The sequence below is a fragment of the Gorilla gorilla genome, chromosome 7 (assembly GCF_029281585.2).
Source record: "Gorilla gorilla gorilla isolate KB3781 chromosome 7, NHGRI_mGorGor1-v2.1_pri, whole genome shotgun sequence".
Taxonomy (NCBI): Eukaryota; Metazoa; Chordata; class Mammalia; order Primates; family Hominidae; genus Gorilla; species Gorilla gorilla.
Genome location: NC_073231.2, coordinates 35,219,504 through 35,239,373, shown reverse-complemented (window position 1 = coordinate 35,239,373; position 19,870 = coordinate 35,219,504). Strand labels below are relative to the sequence as shown.

Sequence of the window (19,870 nt, the reverse complement as noted above, 5' to 3'; positions counted from 1 at the left end):
CCTGTAATCCCAGCTACTTGGGAGGCTGAGCCAGGAGAATCACTTGAACCCAGGAGACAGAGGTTGCAGTGAGCCGAGATCATGCCATTGCACCCCAGCCTGGGCTTCAGAGAGAAACTCTGTCTCAAGAAAAATAAAAATAAAGTAAAATATTTTACATGGTATCATTGCAAAAGAAGGAGTAATGGTGGTTTAAAGAAAACGTTTAATACAGTTGTTCAAGAGTTCCAACACATCAAACTTTTTGGATTTAACTATCCTTTTTTTTTAAAAAAAAAAAGAAAATATATTTTGAATACTGTACAGATTCCCATCTTATCAGAGGAAGAACCAGTTAGCATAATATAGAATTTTAGAGCTAGAAGAGACTTTCAACATCATCAAGTCTTACCTCTCAGTATTCAATAGTTCAATATAATTATTATCTTTTTACAGGTCTTAGCTTTCCTGCCCTAATTTCCAAAACAATGAAGAACTAGTAGTCCCCAGATCCCCTTTGTGTATATATATAACTGCCTTTTCATTCCCTCTGATAGTCTCCATATTCATGTTAATGATTGCAGCTATGAGGATTATTTCCTTGATTCATTATGCCTGAATTAGCTTAAGAAAAGAATAGTCTACCAGATGCACAACTTTTAATTTAAATGTTTGGCAAAGGTAAAGATGAGTAATTCAGAGTTTTAGAAGTAGTTGTAGTAATAGTCAATTGTGTCATTGGTTCTCTGGAAAACACATCATATGGATTTTGCCATAGCAATTCAGGAGTGAGTAATACTACCCTATTCAAGAGTAATACTACCCGATTCAAGAGTACCATTTCAAAAGTGAGTAATACTACCCTATTCTTTAAGACAAGTAATACTACCTACCCCATTGTATGGGTGAAGCAAAAGTGGACCAGCACAGCTTTTTGTGAGGGTTAGTGGTAGGAGAGTGTTATAGTGAAGTTCTTTGTTCTGTTTTCTCAGTCTCATTTCTCATTCATTCATTAAATCAATAGATATTTATTTTGCCTGTGGTATGAGCTAACCATTTCTCTGGGTCTGGATAATATAGCAGACAACAAGATCCAGTCTTTGGCCCCAAAGAACATACAGTACAGGTACTCACAACATGGACAATGCTAGATAACTGCCCAGAGAGCAGAGAAGCTACATGAGATCATTATAAACCTGTGCACCTGAACCACTGCACAAGCAATGCATTAACTTTGCCTTGCTCATTGGGATATGGTGAGAAATAACTGTTATAATTAGTTGTGAAGCACTTTGGAAATGAAAAGAGCTACAAAGCAACTGAATGAAAGAAAACAATATTAAATTATAGGGTAGAAATGATTCTCATAGGTATGTTCAGTATTTATGTCAACGATATAGGACTATTACCAGGGAAAAGCTATTTTAGGTAAATACAATTGCCTAGCTTTTACAAAGTCAAGAAAATACGTGTGTGTATTAACAAGATAAATTGTGGAATGTTGTATTATTTTGGGTATTATGTGAGCTAAATATAGTTGGAATATCACACATACTATGAAGTATCTATAAATCTGCAGCTTCTATTAAGAATTTCTGTATTTCAATGTTTATCGGAAGTATTTCTCCAATATTTAAATGCTGAAACTATCCAAGACTATTATTCACAAACAACGGATTATATTTTAATACTCAGAAACTGTAGGAAGGTTTGTTAAATAAGATGAATATCCTGTGATTAACTTGCCAGTGTGTTGGGTTCAGTGATTTATTATGCCTGGTCTTTTCTGATTTTAGTTAATGTTTTTAAAGTTTGTTAATTCTCTCAGAAGATGAGGATGCCAATTTATATCCCATTATACACCCTCAAAAGATGAATTTATAGAATGGGCCATGTCTTTAAGATGCTTCTATGTAGTCATTCTTATACCTAAGATTCAGATGCTCAAGGAAGGGACCCATTTAGACCGTTATTTAATGTTCTTTGACTATGAACTAATCCTAATTTTAATTTTAGTACTTTTATGTTCTTACCAGCTTTCACCCTAATTAAATGGGGCACTACACCACAGAGTTTAGCCTGTGGTGTAGCAGAGCCCAGGTCATCTGTCACAGAGAATCATAATGTTACATTCTCTCTCTCCTCTGAACAATAGAATTTTGAGGTGGGGGAGAATCTTTGTTTATGATGAGGCAACTGTAGTTTTATCACACTCAGAAAAAACAAAAATATTCAAAATTTAACTTTCTGTACATTCCATTTATTTGCAAATATATATCAATATGATTATTACATGAGTAAGAGATCTTCATTTTTTATTGTCATCCCTGATTTGCCAAATTTGGTGGAGAACCTCCACAGAGTTGCATATTATTTTATTTGTTCCACATGTTGGTGCTTTGTTCTCTACTGTCCTTTTGTCATTATATTATCTCTGAACATTTCCATTTAGTGTTTCTATTTAGAGTAAAGAAATAGAAGCATGAAAATTAATAACCCATGCATCAGATATTTTTGCTGGACTTTATAGGAATGACCAGTTAAGGCTAGAAACCTCAGTGTTTAATACTGTTTTCAAAATTTGATTGTTACATATATTGTCATTTCAGTGATTGGAGACAAGATGTATATGTAGACAAATAGATAAAAACAGGGTAATTAAACCAGTGTGGTTTTTTTTTATTTTAAAGGAAAACACATATGACTTATGTACGTTGCATGGCAGAGTATTACTAAAATTCGCCTAAACAAACCGTCACGATGTTTTCAGGTTTTATGGTAATGCTTTGACTATATAGTATTTGGATTTGAATCCTCATAATCACAAAGTCTCTTAACAGTTGTTTAAAACAAAAAACAAAGACTATACTGATTCTAGAAAGTATCATCTTCTTGATTATATTTGTGCTAAATGTATGAATCTGTACTATACCAGTATGAAAAAGGTAAAACTGTATATATATTTACATTTTGAAAAGTAGCATTGTGCATTTTAGAAAAATATTTGTCAACTTGTGGCACTTTGGCAAAGGAATGTGCAATTATAAAGGTTAATGCCACTTTATTTTTTTCTAATTCCCAGTGATTATTCTTACTAGGCTTTAGAGTCAAAATCAAACCTAATTTTAAGACTAGCACTTTTTTCCTACTGGTAATTCCTGTTTTTCTAATTACACAAAATGTTTAACTTAAACTATTCTTTGCAATGAGTTTTAGCTTTCCTCCTCTATCCTAACTTCAAAACCTTTAATTTAAGAACCATTTTAAATTAATCCAGTGGTAACCAGAAGAATATTTTAGGTATCATGACCACTTAATCTTGTGCCTGATTTTAGTAATTTTCTGATAAAAATAACTGAATTCCTGAAAAAGAATATTCAAACTTTTTAATTAGTTTTCATTGGTCATAAATAATTGAGTAGTTGATGTCCATATAGTCATAATTTATCTAAACTCTGGAGCTGCCAAGACAACTAAGTACACAGAAGTGCTTAAAACACACCCATATCCCCTAAAGAGAAATGACAAGACTTGGAAGCATCAGAATTCTGTATTATTATGAGTATCACATATATATATGCTATTATATATATATATATATATACCCATACACATACATTCTGTTAGGTTACCAGTATTTTACTGTCATGCACCCATGGGTAGTAGAAGCAAAATAAAAATAAATATAAATGCTTAACTTTAGGTGTTGGCACCAATATAGATTATGCATAAACTGTTGCAATAAAAGATATTCATTGTGCCTGTACCTGAAAAATTTACCTTAGGTTTTCTCTGGCCTTTTTTGTTTAGGCCTGCATGATCATTTTAAATGTAAAGATAGCAGGATATATGAATGAATGGATAAAATGATGGCCCTGTTTGCCATGGGATTAAATATTCTGTTGAATTTTCTGAGGGGCATTGGCTGCTGTATATTACACCATAAACTATATTGTTCAGAAGCAACACGAATCTATCACAGCATTTAGAAATTATACATCCTTCGCTTTCCCCACAAAATGAATTCAGAATCGACATTCAAGTTTATAATTTTAAGCTGCTAATTATTAAAATATATTAATACCTTATGGATTGAAGATTACATGAAATAAGAACTACAAAAGAATGCTAATTAATAACATAACTCCATATGCTATCAAACTTCTGATAGCACTGAGTTTCTTATAAAGCCTTAAAATATTTTAATGATAAATTAATTACCTGGAAAAGAAGGCACTTTATTACCTTGAACTAGCTATTCATCTGTATAAAATATGTCAAAAATCCCTTAAATTATTCTTTATCCTTTTATAAATTTATCCTAGTTACATGTTTTTCTAAAGCCTCTTATGGTATAATGTGTTAATTCAAACTATTGTAACTTAACAGAAAAATTGTTACCAATATAACCAATGAACAATACAGAAATAAAACTCAAGAATAACAGAAGTATATGTGATAACAAGACTGTTAGTCTAAGTTAGTCTACAATCATTTGAGATTTTAAAATGTTGTAAAATGTGAAGGCTTTTTCATTGAACAATTTTTGGACAGTTTTTATTTTTAAATCTCACTTTTAATTGGTGCCTTGTCTTGAAATGTTGATCAAATGTAAAGGCAATCATAATTATTAAGCCAGTCCATTATAATTCAATTTTGTTTTAGTTGAGACTTTTTAGTGTAATTCTAAAACATTAAAACATCTGTTTGTTTCTTTTTTGCTCAAGTCAGCCATGCCTGGTGAACTATCAAATTTAAATCATCAACATGGATGTGCTGCTGTGTATAGCTGTTTCCTCTTCAGAAAATTAGTACTTGATTTATACAAGGAATTTAGTTCAGCAGAAAAAGCATAGGATAATTTTTTCAAAAGGGTTCAACCCTGTCAAGTGAAACCTTAACATCTTTCTGACATTCATAAGGATAGGCTTTTATCCAAGAAATTTTTTCAACAGAAAATTATTTCAAAGTGGACAAACTCCACTTTCTTTTTTGCTTGAGGGGCAGTACACTTTTACAAAAACACATTTTTCTGTAAGTTTACTTATCTTTAAGTCATTCTCTGTGGTGGCCATTTTTCCATCTCTAATTTTAAATGTTTTACTAAATGTACATGCAGTTTCATAGACAGTCTGATCATTACATGATTACAGAAAGGAGTCAAGTTTATCAGAGGTCTATCCTTGTGAAGGGGAGACCAAACACAAATTCCATGTCAGTTGTTTGGTTTGGCTCTTTGTTTTCTTTTAAAAATAAGATATATTAACCCAAAGGTGTGTTAATGTCATGGCATGAAGAATCTTCAATGTAGACCTATTGAGTATTTTGTGATGCTGAGTAACAGACGTTTCTCAACTCTCTGTGATGCTAAATATTTTCCTTAGGAAGTTTTGTTTAATGTTAGATTGTTGTTCTGAAAGATGTTGGTCCTAGTGGGATTTTTTTAAACTTGGAAAACAAATAAACGCATGTATTACAAATATAGAAATGGTGAATTGTAAACTTACCATATAGTACTGATTTCTATTTTCAAAAATGTTTTGCTGTTAAATATATACAACATAAAATTGCTGCCGTACTGTAATTGAGTACTTTTTCCTAAATGACCCTGTTATCACTATTCCAGAATTAGAAGGTGGGCAGATACATGATTGATTCATGTGTCTGCATAGATGCTTCAAGGTATATTCTTCTCTTGGTGAGTAAAATTATATTTTCCTTGGCATCAATTCATTGAGATCTGAATATACCTGTATCTATCAATCCTTATTACACATTTCTTATGCAGTAGCTTCAAATATGCCAAAATTGGCCTAGACACAACTAAAAATTGAGGGTTTGTTACATGCTTTCTAACAGAAAGGTTTTCAACGAGATTAATTATGGGTTTGTACTGTGAAAAATAGTGGAACTCCCTTGAAAACTTCATGTTTGCTAAATTCAAATTAATATTTTTTCTTTAGCTCACAAATTACCCCAAATCCAGAGAGAATATCAACCTTTTTCACTGTTGTCAAATCAAGCATAAGGAACAGCCCCATGATACTACAAAAACAGTTGAGGAATAAGGAATAAATCTCTTATGTTACGCCTCAGAATAAAGGCATTCGGTGAAAGAAATGAACTGAAGTTCATCGTGAATGCAAGGCCTCAGTACTTGACATTCCTCCACGGAAGGGAAGACAAGTATCAACACCACTGGCATCATTTCCAAACTGATCTTATGTTGAATAATTTCCACCACATTGAAGTACCTTTCGACTCTATCCAGTTTTTGGGTTTTGTTTTTTTTTAATTCATCAAGCCTTTCGTTTTCAAACCACCATTTGTCAGCCTTGAGGTAGAGAGACATATAGATTTGAAAATACTTTCTTAAGAGATCATGTAACTATATAACTCTGAATTTAAAAATTGAGGGGGGAGGGATAATTTCAACCCACTGCCTCTTACCAGAAACATTTTTTTAAATCTGTAACTGCTTTAGTGTTAACAGGGTGCAAGGTGGTTTTTGTCCCGTATTGTTCTTAAAAGGTTCTCATTTATTGTGATTGTATTGTACTGTATGAGAACAAATCATAAATTGCCTTGTATTGTTTATAATCGACCATACCACGTACTACTTCAGTTTTTATGTTCCAAGTTTTTCAGTGATGCATGTTAACAGTTAGGTCCTAAAATTCTGTGGTGCTAATTCTCCCATACCCAATGGTGCTTTTGTGGATGCTAACTGCACACATGCTGAACAAAGCTTGAAGTTTAAAACTTTCCTCCCTTCCTCTGTTTATATGAAGTAAAATGAAATAACTTGAATTTGTCTCAAAGTATCACTGACAATCTAATAAACTTGTTTATATGTGTGATTAGTTTGGATTCTTAATTATTTTATGGAAAGTATCTCAGCTCTATTGGGCCCCAAAAGTTGATTTTGTGTTTATTTCATTATATCATTTGTGCCCCCAAATTCATGGTATCTTTATAAATTTCAATGCAGTTTGTCTGGCTTCCAAAATCATGTTTAGGTAGGATCTATAGAAACTAGACCTATCAGAACTGGAAATAAGTAAGTTGAGAAGATCAAAAATGTGCCAATCCAGTCTATTACAGTGCCTTTATTGTAATTTATTAATAAGGTTTTATCACCTGGTTGAGCCAGGAGATAACACTTGCACGAAAGCAAGTATGCCTTCAAAACCTTTATTGCAACTCACATGACATTGAAAAGGCCATTTCTATATGCTGATATTAAAAGTTCCACTTCTCATATATGAAAATAGGGACAAAAAAATTAATTTTGAATTTTCCAGGACAAACTGACATCATATGCCAGAATGTCATAATAGATAAACTCATGGCAATGGTTTTATTGGATTTTTATCTTCTGCATCTATATTAAATCACAACAGAAGGCCAAGTGAACCTGCTAATATCTTCATGAGGGCAGAGGGCTCTTTCTTCCAAGCCAGAGATAAATTCAATATAAAGGCACTATGTAAATTTGCATTCCGACCTTGGTACTTTGCCTAACTCAAGGGTAATGTTAAAATTTGAAAAGAAAAAATCGAAACAAATGTATTAAAGCTCCTTGAGCAACAATCATTGACCATAAATAGAAGATGATCAAACCTATCAGTCTAAGAATCTAGCAGGTATGATGACTGAAATGATATTCCCATACCACTATGGTTCTTTATTATATAAAGAGTTTCAGGCCCAGTAAATTTTTGCCTCAAATAGCTATTAAATTGTGTCTAACTTCTAACATCAGAAAATGAAGTTTAGAGAATAATGCCAATGTGAACCCTAAGCTTACTTCTGTGACTATCTGAAATAAATGCAATATTTACTAAATCACAGCCTCTCACCAAAGATATTTCTACAATATATTTTTGTAACTACCTTAACTGTATTCCATTTTATGAAAACTGGTAAATAATAAATGTACTACAAATTAATTGCACATTTTCTTTTGGAAGAAAAATCTGTTTAATCTACATGAAAATATCTCTAATTTTACACCCACAGTCAACCAGATTTCTGTATTAATTTTCATCATTGTTTGTCCCATCAAAAAGATTATCCTGAAAAATGCATATCAGCTTTCGTTGGTAGTAGTGAAATTTTTTAAAAAACTTATCAGCCTTAAATAACATGAATATATTTTGTAAGTTTTGTTCCTCTGTAAAAATAACGTAGTCCCTCTCTAAGTGAAACCATTTTTTAAATTACGTAATTATATCCACTTTCATAGCATTATTAGCATTATTTTGGTAAGATGTCTTTTCTGTTCCTAAAACAGTAATTTTCCCTTAGAGACCTTATGCTCAAGGTGTTTTCCCTAAATCCTTATGGGAAAGCATTTTCAAAAACAGACCCAAATGTTCTCTTTCCAGTAAGGAAAATCTTTCGTAATAAATTCCATGTACACTAAAAGCCTAACAGTACTTGTATTAGGGAAGTAATTTTTCTCGTCAGAAATTGCTTTGAGTTTGAAAATGGCCAATAATAATAAAAAGCCAATCTGCAGTCTACATAATTTCAGATTTGTCTTCATGCGATCTTTTTAAAAAACTGTTGAAGTAGGTGCATACTGGCTTGCACTAGGACTAAAGTTATTTTTCTTACCTCCTACTTTATCCTTTATCCTTGGCAGGGATTCAAGAGAGGTGAAAAGACTTTTGGAAAATAACTAAAAAGTAGTACAATACACACAAAATAAGGGAGTGGTAGTTCATAGGACTGCATAAATCATGAAATTCAGTGAATTCAGCACTACACATATTATGCCAAATTGCTCTCCTCTTACACTTTTCGCGAAGCAAATTTCCCATCATAAAAGACTTAACAAAACACTGGCACATGAAGATCAAAAGGAATGAATGAAAAGGCTGGCCCTCAGTTTTGTGCATTTGGAAGTTCAGGGTTTTTTTTTTAGCTAAGAAGACTTTGAAGAAGGAAGAAGTAAAAAAGAAAAAGAAAAAAAGAAACTCAGTTTTGTTAGTTCATTCTGAGTGAATTCACAAGAGATTCCTTTTAAACAAGGTCATAAAGAAAACATCTTGAATATCAGATATTCAATGGAGAAACCAATTAACTTACAACAAAAAATAAATTGGTACACCCGGGGAGTGGTTTGGAAAGAAGCTGTGCATGAGAAGTGAACTTTGAAGTTTGCTTTTATACTTTTTGAATATTATTTCATGATAAGCGTGTATTATTTTATAATTTATAAAGTACTTTTTTTTTAAAGGAAAGAAATCAAATGCCAGACTGACTAGAATACCTATATCAACTGGTCAGCACATTCTCTTTCCAGTAGGAAAATCTGCCTTTTCTTTCTTTTTTTGAGACAGCGTCTGACTTTGACGCTCAGGCTGCAGTGCAGTGGCAGGATCACAGCTCACTGCAGCCTCAACCTCCCAGGCTCAAGCAATCCTCCCACCTCAACCTCCCAAGTAGCTGAGACCACAGGCACGTGCCACTATGACTGGCTAATTTTTTATTTTTTGTAGAGACAGCATTTCCCTATATTGCCCAGCCTGGTCTTAAAGTCCTGGGCTTGAGCAATCCTTACAAAGTACTGGGATTACAGGCATTGAACCACTGCACCCAGCTGGAAAATCTACTTCTAAAACCTGCTTAATGTCAGAACATTGATTGGCAAGCATAAAATCAGGTAAAGGGGAATGACTAATATTCATGAATGGCATCATGTTATGATGGGCTTCATGATACAGACCTGCCAAGAAGCAGGAATAACCACGTCAGCATATTGGCTCAGAGCACAGTCACCCCAAGTCAGAGATGGAAACCACTAACAAATCCTTATGCTTTAAATCTTTTTTTCTAGATTCCATGTGACCCACCATCTTTCAGTGTGAAAATTATTGCTTATATGATTAAGCCACATATTATCTTGCATTTAGTATCACTTTAGGATTTTCAGTGATAGAATACTGTTTTATAAATATCATTCATCATTAGCATTAACATTAATCATATTACATAATCATATCATTACATTAATGTATAATCATTGTTATTATTTTGCTTGTTTGTTTGTTTTTGAGAAATAGAGTCTCAGTCTATCTCCCAGGCTGGAGTGCAGTGGCATCATCATGGCTCACCGCAGCCTCAAACTCCTGGACTCAGGCAATCCTCCTGCCTTGGCCTCCCAAAGTGCTAGGATTACAGGCATAAGCCACTGTGCCTGGCCTGTTATTTTTTATAATCATTATTATTAATCATTAGGTATCATTAATCATTCACTCTTACTATAAATATCATTCATCATTAACAAAAGTTTTACATACAATAGCTCTCTGACCATGACCCTTCTTAATAGATTTAGGGAACATCCAAATTCAGCAGAAGTGACTAATGAAAGATCAAGATGTTCCTCCTTTAACCCTCATGGTAGACCTTGCCAATAAACGATAGCAACTGGGAGCAGCTCACACCTGTAATCCCAGCATTTTAGGAGGCCGAAGCAGGCAGATTGCTTGAGCCCAGGAGTTAGAGACCAGCCTAGGCAACATGGTGAAACCCCATCTCTAGAAAAAATACAAAAATTAGCTGGGCTTGGTGGCATGCACCTGTAGTCCCAGCTACTCAGGACGCTGAGGCTGGAGGATCGCTTGAGCCCAGGAGGTCAAGGCTTCAGTGGGCTGTGATCATGCTACTGCACTCCAGCCTGGGTGACAGAGCAAGACCTTGTCTTAAAAAAAAAAAAAATAGGCCATAGTATTTATTTCAAATGGCCAGATACAGCTCTAGAGTCTTTCTCAACTCAGCACTCTCCTGGCAGCTGCTCCCAGTTGACTACACTTAGCATGCAAGATTGACATAGTTGCCTTTCTACCTTAGACACCCACCAGCACATATACATGCCATCTGTGTTAGTCTGGGTCCTCCAAGAAGCAGATTCCAAGGTGGAATTAGATGTGCAAGAGATTTATTAAAGGAAATGCCAGTGAGGGAAAATGGAGAAGGAGCTGGTGGAGGAGACATCAGACTCAGATGCAAGTCTGCCCCTGTGAGGAAGAGAGGAGGAAAGAGGAGGGAGGTAGAAAGGAAGTTACTTCTTAGACTGCAGCACAATTATAAGCAAGTTTCAGCCAGGACTAGGGGGAGTCCTTGAGCCAAAGTCACTCTTCAGAAGAGGCCAGCATCTTGAGGGTTCAGCCTGCTTAGTATCCCTGTCACACCCAGTTATTGGCTGGGAGCAGCCTAGGAGAAGCCCACCTGCAGGGCAAACGTGACGATAGATTTCAGAGCACCACAGCTGGATCTGTGGACCAGTTGAGTGGAGACTTAGAGCTGTTCAGTGCCCATAGGAGTCTGTGGTGGCTATGAAAATGCATCTCTCAAATTTCCTTCTACCGGGAGCATAACTGACTCATGGGCTATTTCTGCGTTCTGTGATGCTAGTCTTTGGATGGTGTGGTTTTCATGTTCTACTTAACACCATCCACCTCCTTTGCTGTGAAGTGGTCCCTTAGTTGGATGCCTCTGTCTCTGCTGCCATGGCCACTCTATTGCTGTGCCCATCCTGCCAATTCTGAGGTGGCCAATGGCAGTCTGATTCAGGTCGACTGTCCAAGTCACTTTGTCAACTTGGTTGTTCAGTGCCTCTCCCATGATGGATGGCTTCTGGTGGACATTAACATGTGATACAAAACTCTTCACAGTCTGGGCTGGGTGTGGTGGCTCACATCTGTAATCATAGCACTTTGGGAGGCCAAGGCAGGTGGATCACTTGAGGCTGGGAGTTGGAGACCAGCCTGGGCAACATGGTAAAACCCCATCTCTACTAAAAATACAACAACAAAAATTAGCCAGGCGTGGTGGCGCATGTCTGTAATCCCAGCTACTCGGGAGGCTGAGGCAAGAGAATTGCTTGAATCCAAGAGGCAGAGGTTGCAGTGAATCAAGATTGCATCACTGTACTCCAGTCTGGGTTACAGAGTAAGACTCCATCTCAAAAAAAAAAAAAAAAAAGTTTTCACAGTCTGTGCCTGCTCCCATATGTGCACCCACAAGCTTCTACCCCAGGCCTCTTCGACCCTATCTTCCAGTCCTTTTCCTCCCAGGCTTCTGGCCAGACAGCCAGACCATCGATCACTGCCCAGGAACTGTAAATATGCTTACCCAGGCCACTTCTTCCTTGCAAAGTAGATGACCAGGTGCACTGCTTCCCATTGGGAAGATTCTCCCTCTCCACTGTCTTTCAAAGCCACCTCACCAATTTTCAGTTTGCATCTACATACAGACCCACCTCATCTATAAACCAAGTTCAGTCTTTTCCCTCCTCCTGTAGCTGGTCCTATGAGAACTTCCATATGGCCATATATGTGAGATGGAAGAGGGTTCTGATGAATCTATTGAAGGTGAAAGGAATAAGGCGGTTTGGACTGCCTATGCGATCATAGCTCAAGGCAGCCTCAACCTCCTGGGCTCGAGGAATCCTCCCACCTCAGCCTCCCGAGTAGCTGGGACTGCAGGCACGCACCACCATGCCTAGCTAATTTTTTTTTTTTAATGGAGACAGGGTCTCTCTGTATCACCCAGGCTGGTCTCAAACTCCTGCCTCAAGCGATCTTCCCACCTTGACCTTCCAACGTGCGGGGATTACAGGCATGTAATAACAGCTTCTCAAAAGGTGTGTAGTTCTCTGCAGTGGTCGGCATGATCTTCTTCTAGGATCCCAGGGGCTACAAGGTGATTCTCTCCCTGGGGTTTGATACAAACTCTGTCTTTTCCTACTGCTTCTTTTCCCTACACTGACATTCCAAAGGCTTGGATATGCCCAGTCATGCAGACTAAGAACTAAGGCCATTTCACCTGTTGCAGTGCCCTTTCCTGCTCTGAGACCTACTCAAAGCTGGCAGTATATGTGGCACAGCAGTATTCTTATCTGTGGAATGTGTTGTCTCCTGAACCCAAAGAGGTTTGCCAGGATCCTTAGCTTACTGTATGGAGTAGGGATATAAGAGGTGCCCGCTTCTTTTTTTTTTTTTTTTTTACTTTGGTGAAGATGTCCTGGCATGCCCTAATAGACCTCCTAAATAATGTCACTGAAGTGGCAGGAGGCTGAATGTTCCTAGGGTTCATTCTCAAGCCCCCACTTCCCTCAGCCTCTTTATCCCTCCCTCTGATCCCATGGACCAATGAGCAGTGTTGCTTGCACTGCAGCCTGGACTTGTTGCAGATGTCTTTCCTGCTAAAGGCAACTCAGAATTTTCCCCTTCACTGTGCATTGGTCATCACTCTTCCCGGACTTCTAAGAACCACCCTCACAGTGAGTTTGCCCTGTTCCCTGGGGTCCTGGCCAACGTGTTAGATCTCAGTTTCTGAGAAACTTCCATTCCAAGCCCTTTGATCAAGCACTTTCAAAGTATAGGCCAAGGTGCCCTCCTCTGGCTCCCACTGGCTTATTCCTGTGGCTCATCTGGTGCATAGTCTCCTTTTTACTTAATCGTCCCCAGCATGTACCCACCCATGTTATGCTGGGACTGAACCTTAAGTATCAAGTAAGAGAGATGAGGGCACCTACTGGGAAACATGTGTTGCCTTGTGAAGGAGGGGCTTCTGCAGCATCTTCTTACACAATAGAGCACTAGCTCTTACCAGAAAGGATGGGGCACTTGTGCAAGCCCAAAGGATTGGGAAAGAAGGTGGCAGTCTGCCTAGACAATACATTCAAGGGCCTCCATCTACATACCCTCATCCCAGTTTTCAGGGTCCCAAGTTTTCCCAGAGTCCCAGGTGTTCCCCGAACCCCCCCAGCCCCCACCGCTGGCAACCTATTCTTCACTGAATATTCAAACATCTAGGGATCTCTGCAGTTCTAACTATTTGATTTTCACCTGTTCCACCGTGTCTGCTCTCCCACCCTGCAGAAGGTAAGGGCCTTCTTGTAAGATGCCAAAAAGCCTCTTGCCTCCCACACTTAGCCATTTACTGCTTGCTTAACTGCTCTCATTATCCCTTAGCTAGCAGCAATACAACTTAGCAGTAAACAGCCAACAATTCTGCTGTCTTTGAGGACATTTTTCTCTCCATAAGTTTCAAATGCTTCAATCATCACACCTGCAACATCTTTCCTCCCCACCAGGACATCTTCCCAGGTCACCATCGATGAAACCTTTCACCTGTGACTCACCACCTTATGCTACTGACTATCCACACCCCACCTATCAACCAAGTTAATATCCTCTTTGCCCACTGGAGGGTTAGTAGGTCAATTCCAAATCATAATCTTACCACCTGTTTTCTTGGATCATTCTTGATACTACTTTTGGTAGCACAGGACATCTGAGAAGCCAAAGCCAAGATAGGATTAGACACGTAAGAGATGTACTGGGTCAAATGCTGGTGAGGGAAAATGGGGAGCTGCAGGAGGCTGGGTGAGACATCAGACTCCATTATGATCCCACCCCTATAAAGGAGAGAACAAAGAGCTTGGTTTGCAGCATTGCAATAAGGAAGATTCAGCAAGGCTAACAGGGAATGCTTAAGCCAAAGGTACTTTTTAGAGGAGTCCTATGTCTTCAGAAATGGGCCTGCCTTAGTATCCTGCCATGAGCAGTCAATGGGAACAGTGAAGGGGAAGTGGAGCCCTGGCCTGAACACAGGAATGGAAGTCAGAACACAGCAGTTTGTACCTTTAGTTACTTACCCTCCCTGAAGTAGGAGATCAGAGAGGCACACTCCCAGGGCTGCCATGCCATTGCATGGAGGCATTTGAGATCACAAAGCAAATCTCAGGCATTAATGAAATGGTCAGGCTTATTTTGCTCGGTTTGAGAGGGAGATAATTTGTATTCCTATACTCAAAACTGGAGGAAAACAGTCACCCTAATTAGAATCTGAACTGACCATAAGTAATAAACTTAAAAGTAATATTAAAGTATTAGTGAATACTCTTAAGCTCAATTGTCAATTTTCTATTGCAAAAAAATCAAATACTTTAAAACTTCAGAGACTATTTTGGGAGGCTGAGGTGGGAGGATACCTTGAGCCCAGCTGTTCAAGACCAGCCTGGGCAACATAGCAAAACCCTGTCTCTACAAAAAAATAAATAAATACATTAGCTGGGTGTGGTGGCACATGCCTGTGGTCCCAGCTACTCAGGAGGCTGAGGTTAGAGGATTACTTGAGCCCCAGTGGTCAAGGCTGCCGTGAGCCATGATCGCACCACTGCACTCCAACCTGGGCAACAGAGCGAGACTCTGTTTCAAAAAGAACCAAAAAAACCCAAACTATTAATAAAGGGTATTCAATTAGGAAAAGAGGAAGTCAAATTGTCCCTGTTTGCAGACGACATGATTGTATATCTAGAAAACCCCATTGTCTCAGCCCAAAATCTCCTTAAGCTGATAAGCAAAGTCTCAGGATACAAAATCAATGTACAAAAATCACAAGCATTCTTATACACCAACAGCAGACAAACAGAGAGCCAAATCATGAGTGAACTCCCATTCACAATTGCTTCAAAGAGAATAAAATACCTGGAATCCAACTTACAAGGGAAGTGAAGGACCTCTTCAAGGAGAACTACAAACCACTGCTCAAGGAAATAAAAGAGGATACAAACAAATGGAAGAACATTCCATGCTCATGGGTAGGAAGAATCAATATCGTGAAAATGGCCATACTGCCCAAGGTAATTTACAAATTCAATGCCATCCCCATCAACCTACCAATTACTTTCTTCACAGAATTGGAAAAAACTACTTTAAAGTTCATATGGAACCAAAAAAGAGCCCGCATCGCCAAGTCAATCCTGAGCCAAAAGAACAAAGCTGGAGGCATCACACTACCTGACTTCAAACCATACTACAAGTCTACAGTAACCAAAACAGCATGGTACTGGTACCAAAACAGAGATATAGATCAATGGAACAGAACAGAGCCCTCAGATATAATGCCGCATATCTACAACTATCTGATCTTCGACAAACCTGAGAAAAACAAGCAGTGGGGAAAGGATTCCCTATTTAATAAATGGTGCTGGGAAAACTGGCTAGCCATATGTAGAAAGCTGAAACTGGATCCCTTCCTTATACCTTATACAAAAATCAATTAAAGATGGATTAAAGACTTAAACGTTAGACCTAAAACCATAAAAACCCTAGAAGAAAACCTGGCATTACCATTCAGGACATAGGCATGGGCAAGGACTTCATGTCTAAAACACCAAAAGCAATGGCAACAAAAGCCGAAATTGACAAATGGGATCTCATTAAACTAAAGAGCTTCTGCACAGCAAAAGAAACTACCATCAGAGTGAACAGGCAACCTACAAAATGGGAGAAAATTTTTGCAACCTACTCATCTGACAAAGGGCTAATATCCAGAATCTACAATGAACTCCAACAAATTTACAAGAAAAAAACAAACAACCCCATCAAAAAGTGGGCAAAGGACGTGAACAGACACTTCTCAAAAGAAGACATTTATGCAGCCAAAAGACACATGAAAAAATGCTCACCATCACTGGCCATCAGAGAAATGCAAATCAAAACCACAATGAGATACCATCTCACACCAGTTAGAATGGCAATCATTAAAAAGTCAGGAAACAACAGGTGCTGGAGAGGATGTGGAGAAATAGGAACACTTTTACACTGTTGGTGGGACTGGAAACTAGTTCAACCATTGTGGAAGTCAGTGTGGCGATTCCTCAGGGATCTAGAACTAGAAATACCATTTGATTCAGCCATCCCATTACTGGGTATATACCCAAAGGACTATAAATCATGCTGCTATAAAGACACATGCACAGGTATGTTTATTGCGGCATTATTCACAATAGCAAAGACTTGGAACCAACCCAAATGTCTAACAATGATAGACTGGATTAAGAAAATGTGGCACATACACACCATGGAATACTATGCAGCCATAAAAAATGATGAGTTCATGTCCTTTGTAGGGACATGGGTGAAATTGGAAATCATCATTCTCAGTAAACTATCGCAAGAACAAAAAACCAAACACTGCATGTTCTCACTTATAGGTGGGAATTGAACAATGAGAACACATGGACACAGGAAGGGGAACATCACACTCTGGGGACTGTTGTGGGGTGGGGGGAGGGGGGAGGGATAGCATTGGGAGATATACCTAATGCTAGATGACGAGTTAGTGGGTGCAGTGCACCAGCATGGCACATGTATACATATGTAACTAACCTGCACATTGTGCACACGTACCCTAAAACTTAAAGTATAATAATAATAATTTTTTTAAAAACCCAAACTATTTTAACATACAAATATCTCACATATATATCTTATCTATTGAATGAAAACCATTTCTTTCAATATACAAAAAGCTAAGTTTGTACAAATAGAAAGTATAAAATGATTTTCACTTAAAAGACGATTTTAAAATGATTTTGATATGACATATTTAATAGCAAAACTCTACTATTCGTTTTCCACAGTTCAGTGAATAGTCCTCCAAATTAATTATATACATATATTAACATATGAATATAATTTAAAAAATCTTTTTGTATGTCCAAGCATATATGTGTATGTATATCAATTAATTTGGAATATGTATACATTTTGAGACAGAGTCTTGCTCTGTCACCCAGGCTGGAGTGCAATGGTGCAATTTTGGCTCACTGTAACCTCCACCTCCCAGGTTCAAGTGATTCTTCTGCCTCAGCCTCCCGAGTAGCTGGGATTGTAGGCATGTGTCACCACACCCAGCTAATTTTTCTTTTTTTTTTTTTTAATAGAGATGGGTTTTTGCCATGTTGGCCAGGCTTGTCTCAAACTCATGGCCTCAAGTGATCCACCCACCTTGGCCTCCCAAAGTGCTGGGATTACAGGCATGAGCCACCACACAGGGCCTTAATTTTTAAGTAAAATTATGTTTTACTATACCTAATTATACTATATCCATATTACTTTTCTTAACATTACAACTTGTGCTCTTCACAGCTTTTTAAAAATAATACTTAAAAAAATTGATTAGCCAGGTGTGGTGGCAGGTTCCTGTAATCCTGGCTACTCAGGAGGCTGAGGCAGGAGAATCGCTTGAACCCAGGGGACAGAGGTTGCAGTGAGCTGAGATCATGCCATTGCACTCCACCCTGGGCAAAAATAGCGAAACTCCATCTCAAAAAAATACATATATATACAAAAATTAGCTGGGCATGGTGGCGTGCACCTGTAATCCCAGCTACTTGGGAGGCTGAGGCAGGAGAATCACTTGAACCCAGGAGGTGGAAGTTGCAGTGAGCAGAGATCGCACCACTACACTCCAGCCTGGGTGACAGAGCTAGACTCTGTCTCAAAAAAAAAAAAAAAAGAATGGGGAAGAGATATTAAAGCAATTTCAAAAATGAAGCAGTGATGTTGGGGAATCATCAGGCTACAGCAGATGTGTGCGCACTGACGATGTGCCTCCAGGACAAAGGACTGGGTGCTGCTCAGATGATGTGGTTGATGGATCATATTTTTAAGTACACAGACTTTGGAATTGTTTCTCTAGTTCACGGAGACTTTTTTATAAAACAGGGAAGATCTTATCGTGACCAACAGCTGCTGCTTCTCAAGAAGCACTTAGAAAGTAATTACAGGAGCAGAGATTGAAAATGAATTATTTCGTTTCCAGGAAGGGGCTTCCTCAGGAAGAGGTGAGAAACAAGTCAGGCATTTGCAGAGAAAAATAACTTGCCATTTCTTACACGTTACTCTGTAAAGATCTGGGGCAACAAAAATTATTCTGAATGCACTTGTAGCACAACAGGGAAATGGAAGTCCAGCAGGAGGAGATGCTAAAGAATTAACAAATCAAAAGGCCTCCAGTGGATAATAGATACAACAATAGCTTATCCTAAAGCTGAACCTATCAATATTCAAACCTGGATCCTTGGGTTCAGGAAACCAACAGTCACACATGTACATTACAGGATCTTTCCAGTTAAAGATGTATCTCTGGAGACTGATGACCTTACCAATGGGATCTATCTATGGTTTATTGAAAAAGAGGACCTCTTATCACATTTTTATGAAACAGGAGCTTTTCCACCTTCCAAGGGCCATAAGGAAGCTGTTTCCAGGGAAATGACCCTCAGAAATATGTGGCTATTCCTCACACAGTCTTTTGCATTTTTGTCAGTCTATATGTGGTACAACATCATTCAGTATTTTTACCATTGCCTGTTTTAGGAATTGACTTGGACTTGTGAAGGTCACCATAGGAGTTCAGACTTTCTTTCATAAGTGTGCGTTATTTTACATGTGCGAATCAGAATATATTTTAAAAAGCAAGAGAAATTCTGTGGATGGATTAATATTTATTACCCTTTGGGATATTTTAAAACTCTACTGAAATGACAATTAGTAATAAAAAGAAATTGATATGTACTTCATATAACATAAAATTCGCTATTTGAAAGTATGCATTTGGTTGTTTTATTATATTCACTGTGTTGTGTAATCATCACCATATCACCTAGAATATTTTCATCCTTGCAAAAAGAAATACCATATCTATTAGCAATCAGTCCCAATTCTTCCTCTCACTCAGCCTCTGTCAGCCACTAATCTACTGTCTCTAGGGGTTCCCCGTTCTGAACATTACATATCAATGGAATCATACAATATGTGGCTTTCTATGTCTGGCTTCTTTCAGGTTAACCCATGCTGTAGGATATACCAGCACTTCATTCCTTTTTATTCCTTTTTATGAATAATATTCCATCATATGGCTATAGCACTTTTTGTTTATCCATTTATCAGATGGACATTTGGGTTGTTTCCACTTTTTGACTATTATGAATAATGCTGCTATGAGCATTCATGTACAAGTTTTTACATGAGCATGTATTTTCAATTCTCTTGGGTATATATGATAACGAGGAGTGGAA

At 37.8% G+C, this 19,870-nt stretch overlaps 1 protein-coding gene and 1 pseudogene across 1 annotated transcript in view; both read left to right on the top strand.

Annotated features, from left to right (window-relative positions):
* PURG (purine rich element binding protein G) overlaps window positions 1-6,839 on the top strand; it is a 37,821-nt gene extending 30,982 nt beyond the window's left edge. The window contains exon 3 of the mRNA XM_019031889.4: window positions 5,943-6,839. Coding sequence (XP_018887434.1) covers window positions 5,943-6,047 — 105 coding nt within the window. The 3' untranslated portion in view covers window positions 6,048-6,839. The remainder of the gene's footprint in view (window positions 1-5,942) is intronic.
* Window positions 6,840-10,958: 4,119 nt separating this feature from the next.
* Window positions 10,959-19,169, top strand: LOC101129453 (acyl-CoA:lysophosphatidylglycerol acyltransferase 1-like; annotated as a pseudogene).
* Window positions 19,170-19,870: the final 701 nt, after the last annotated feature.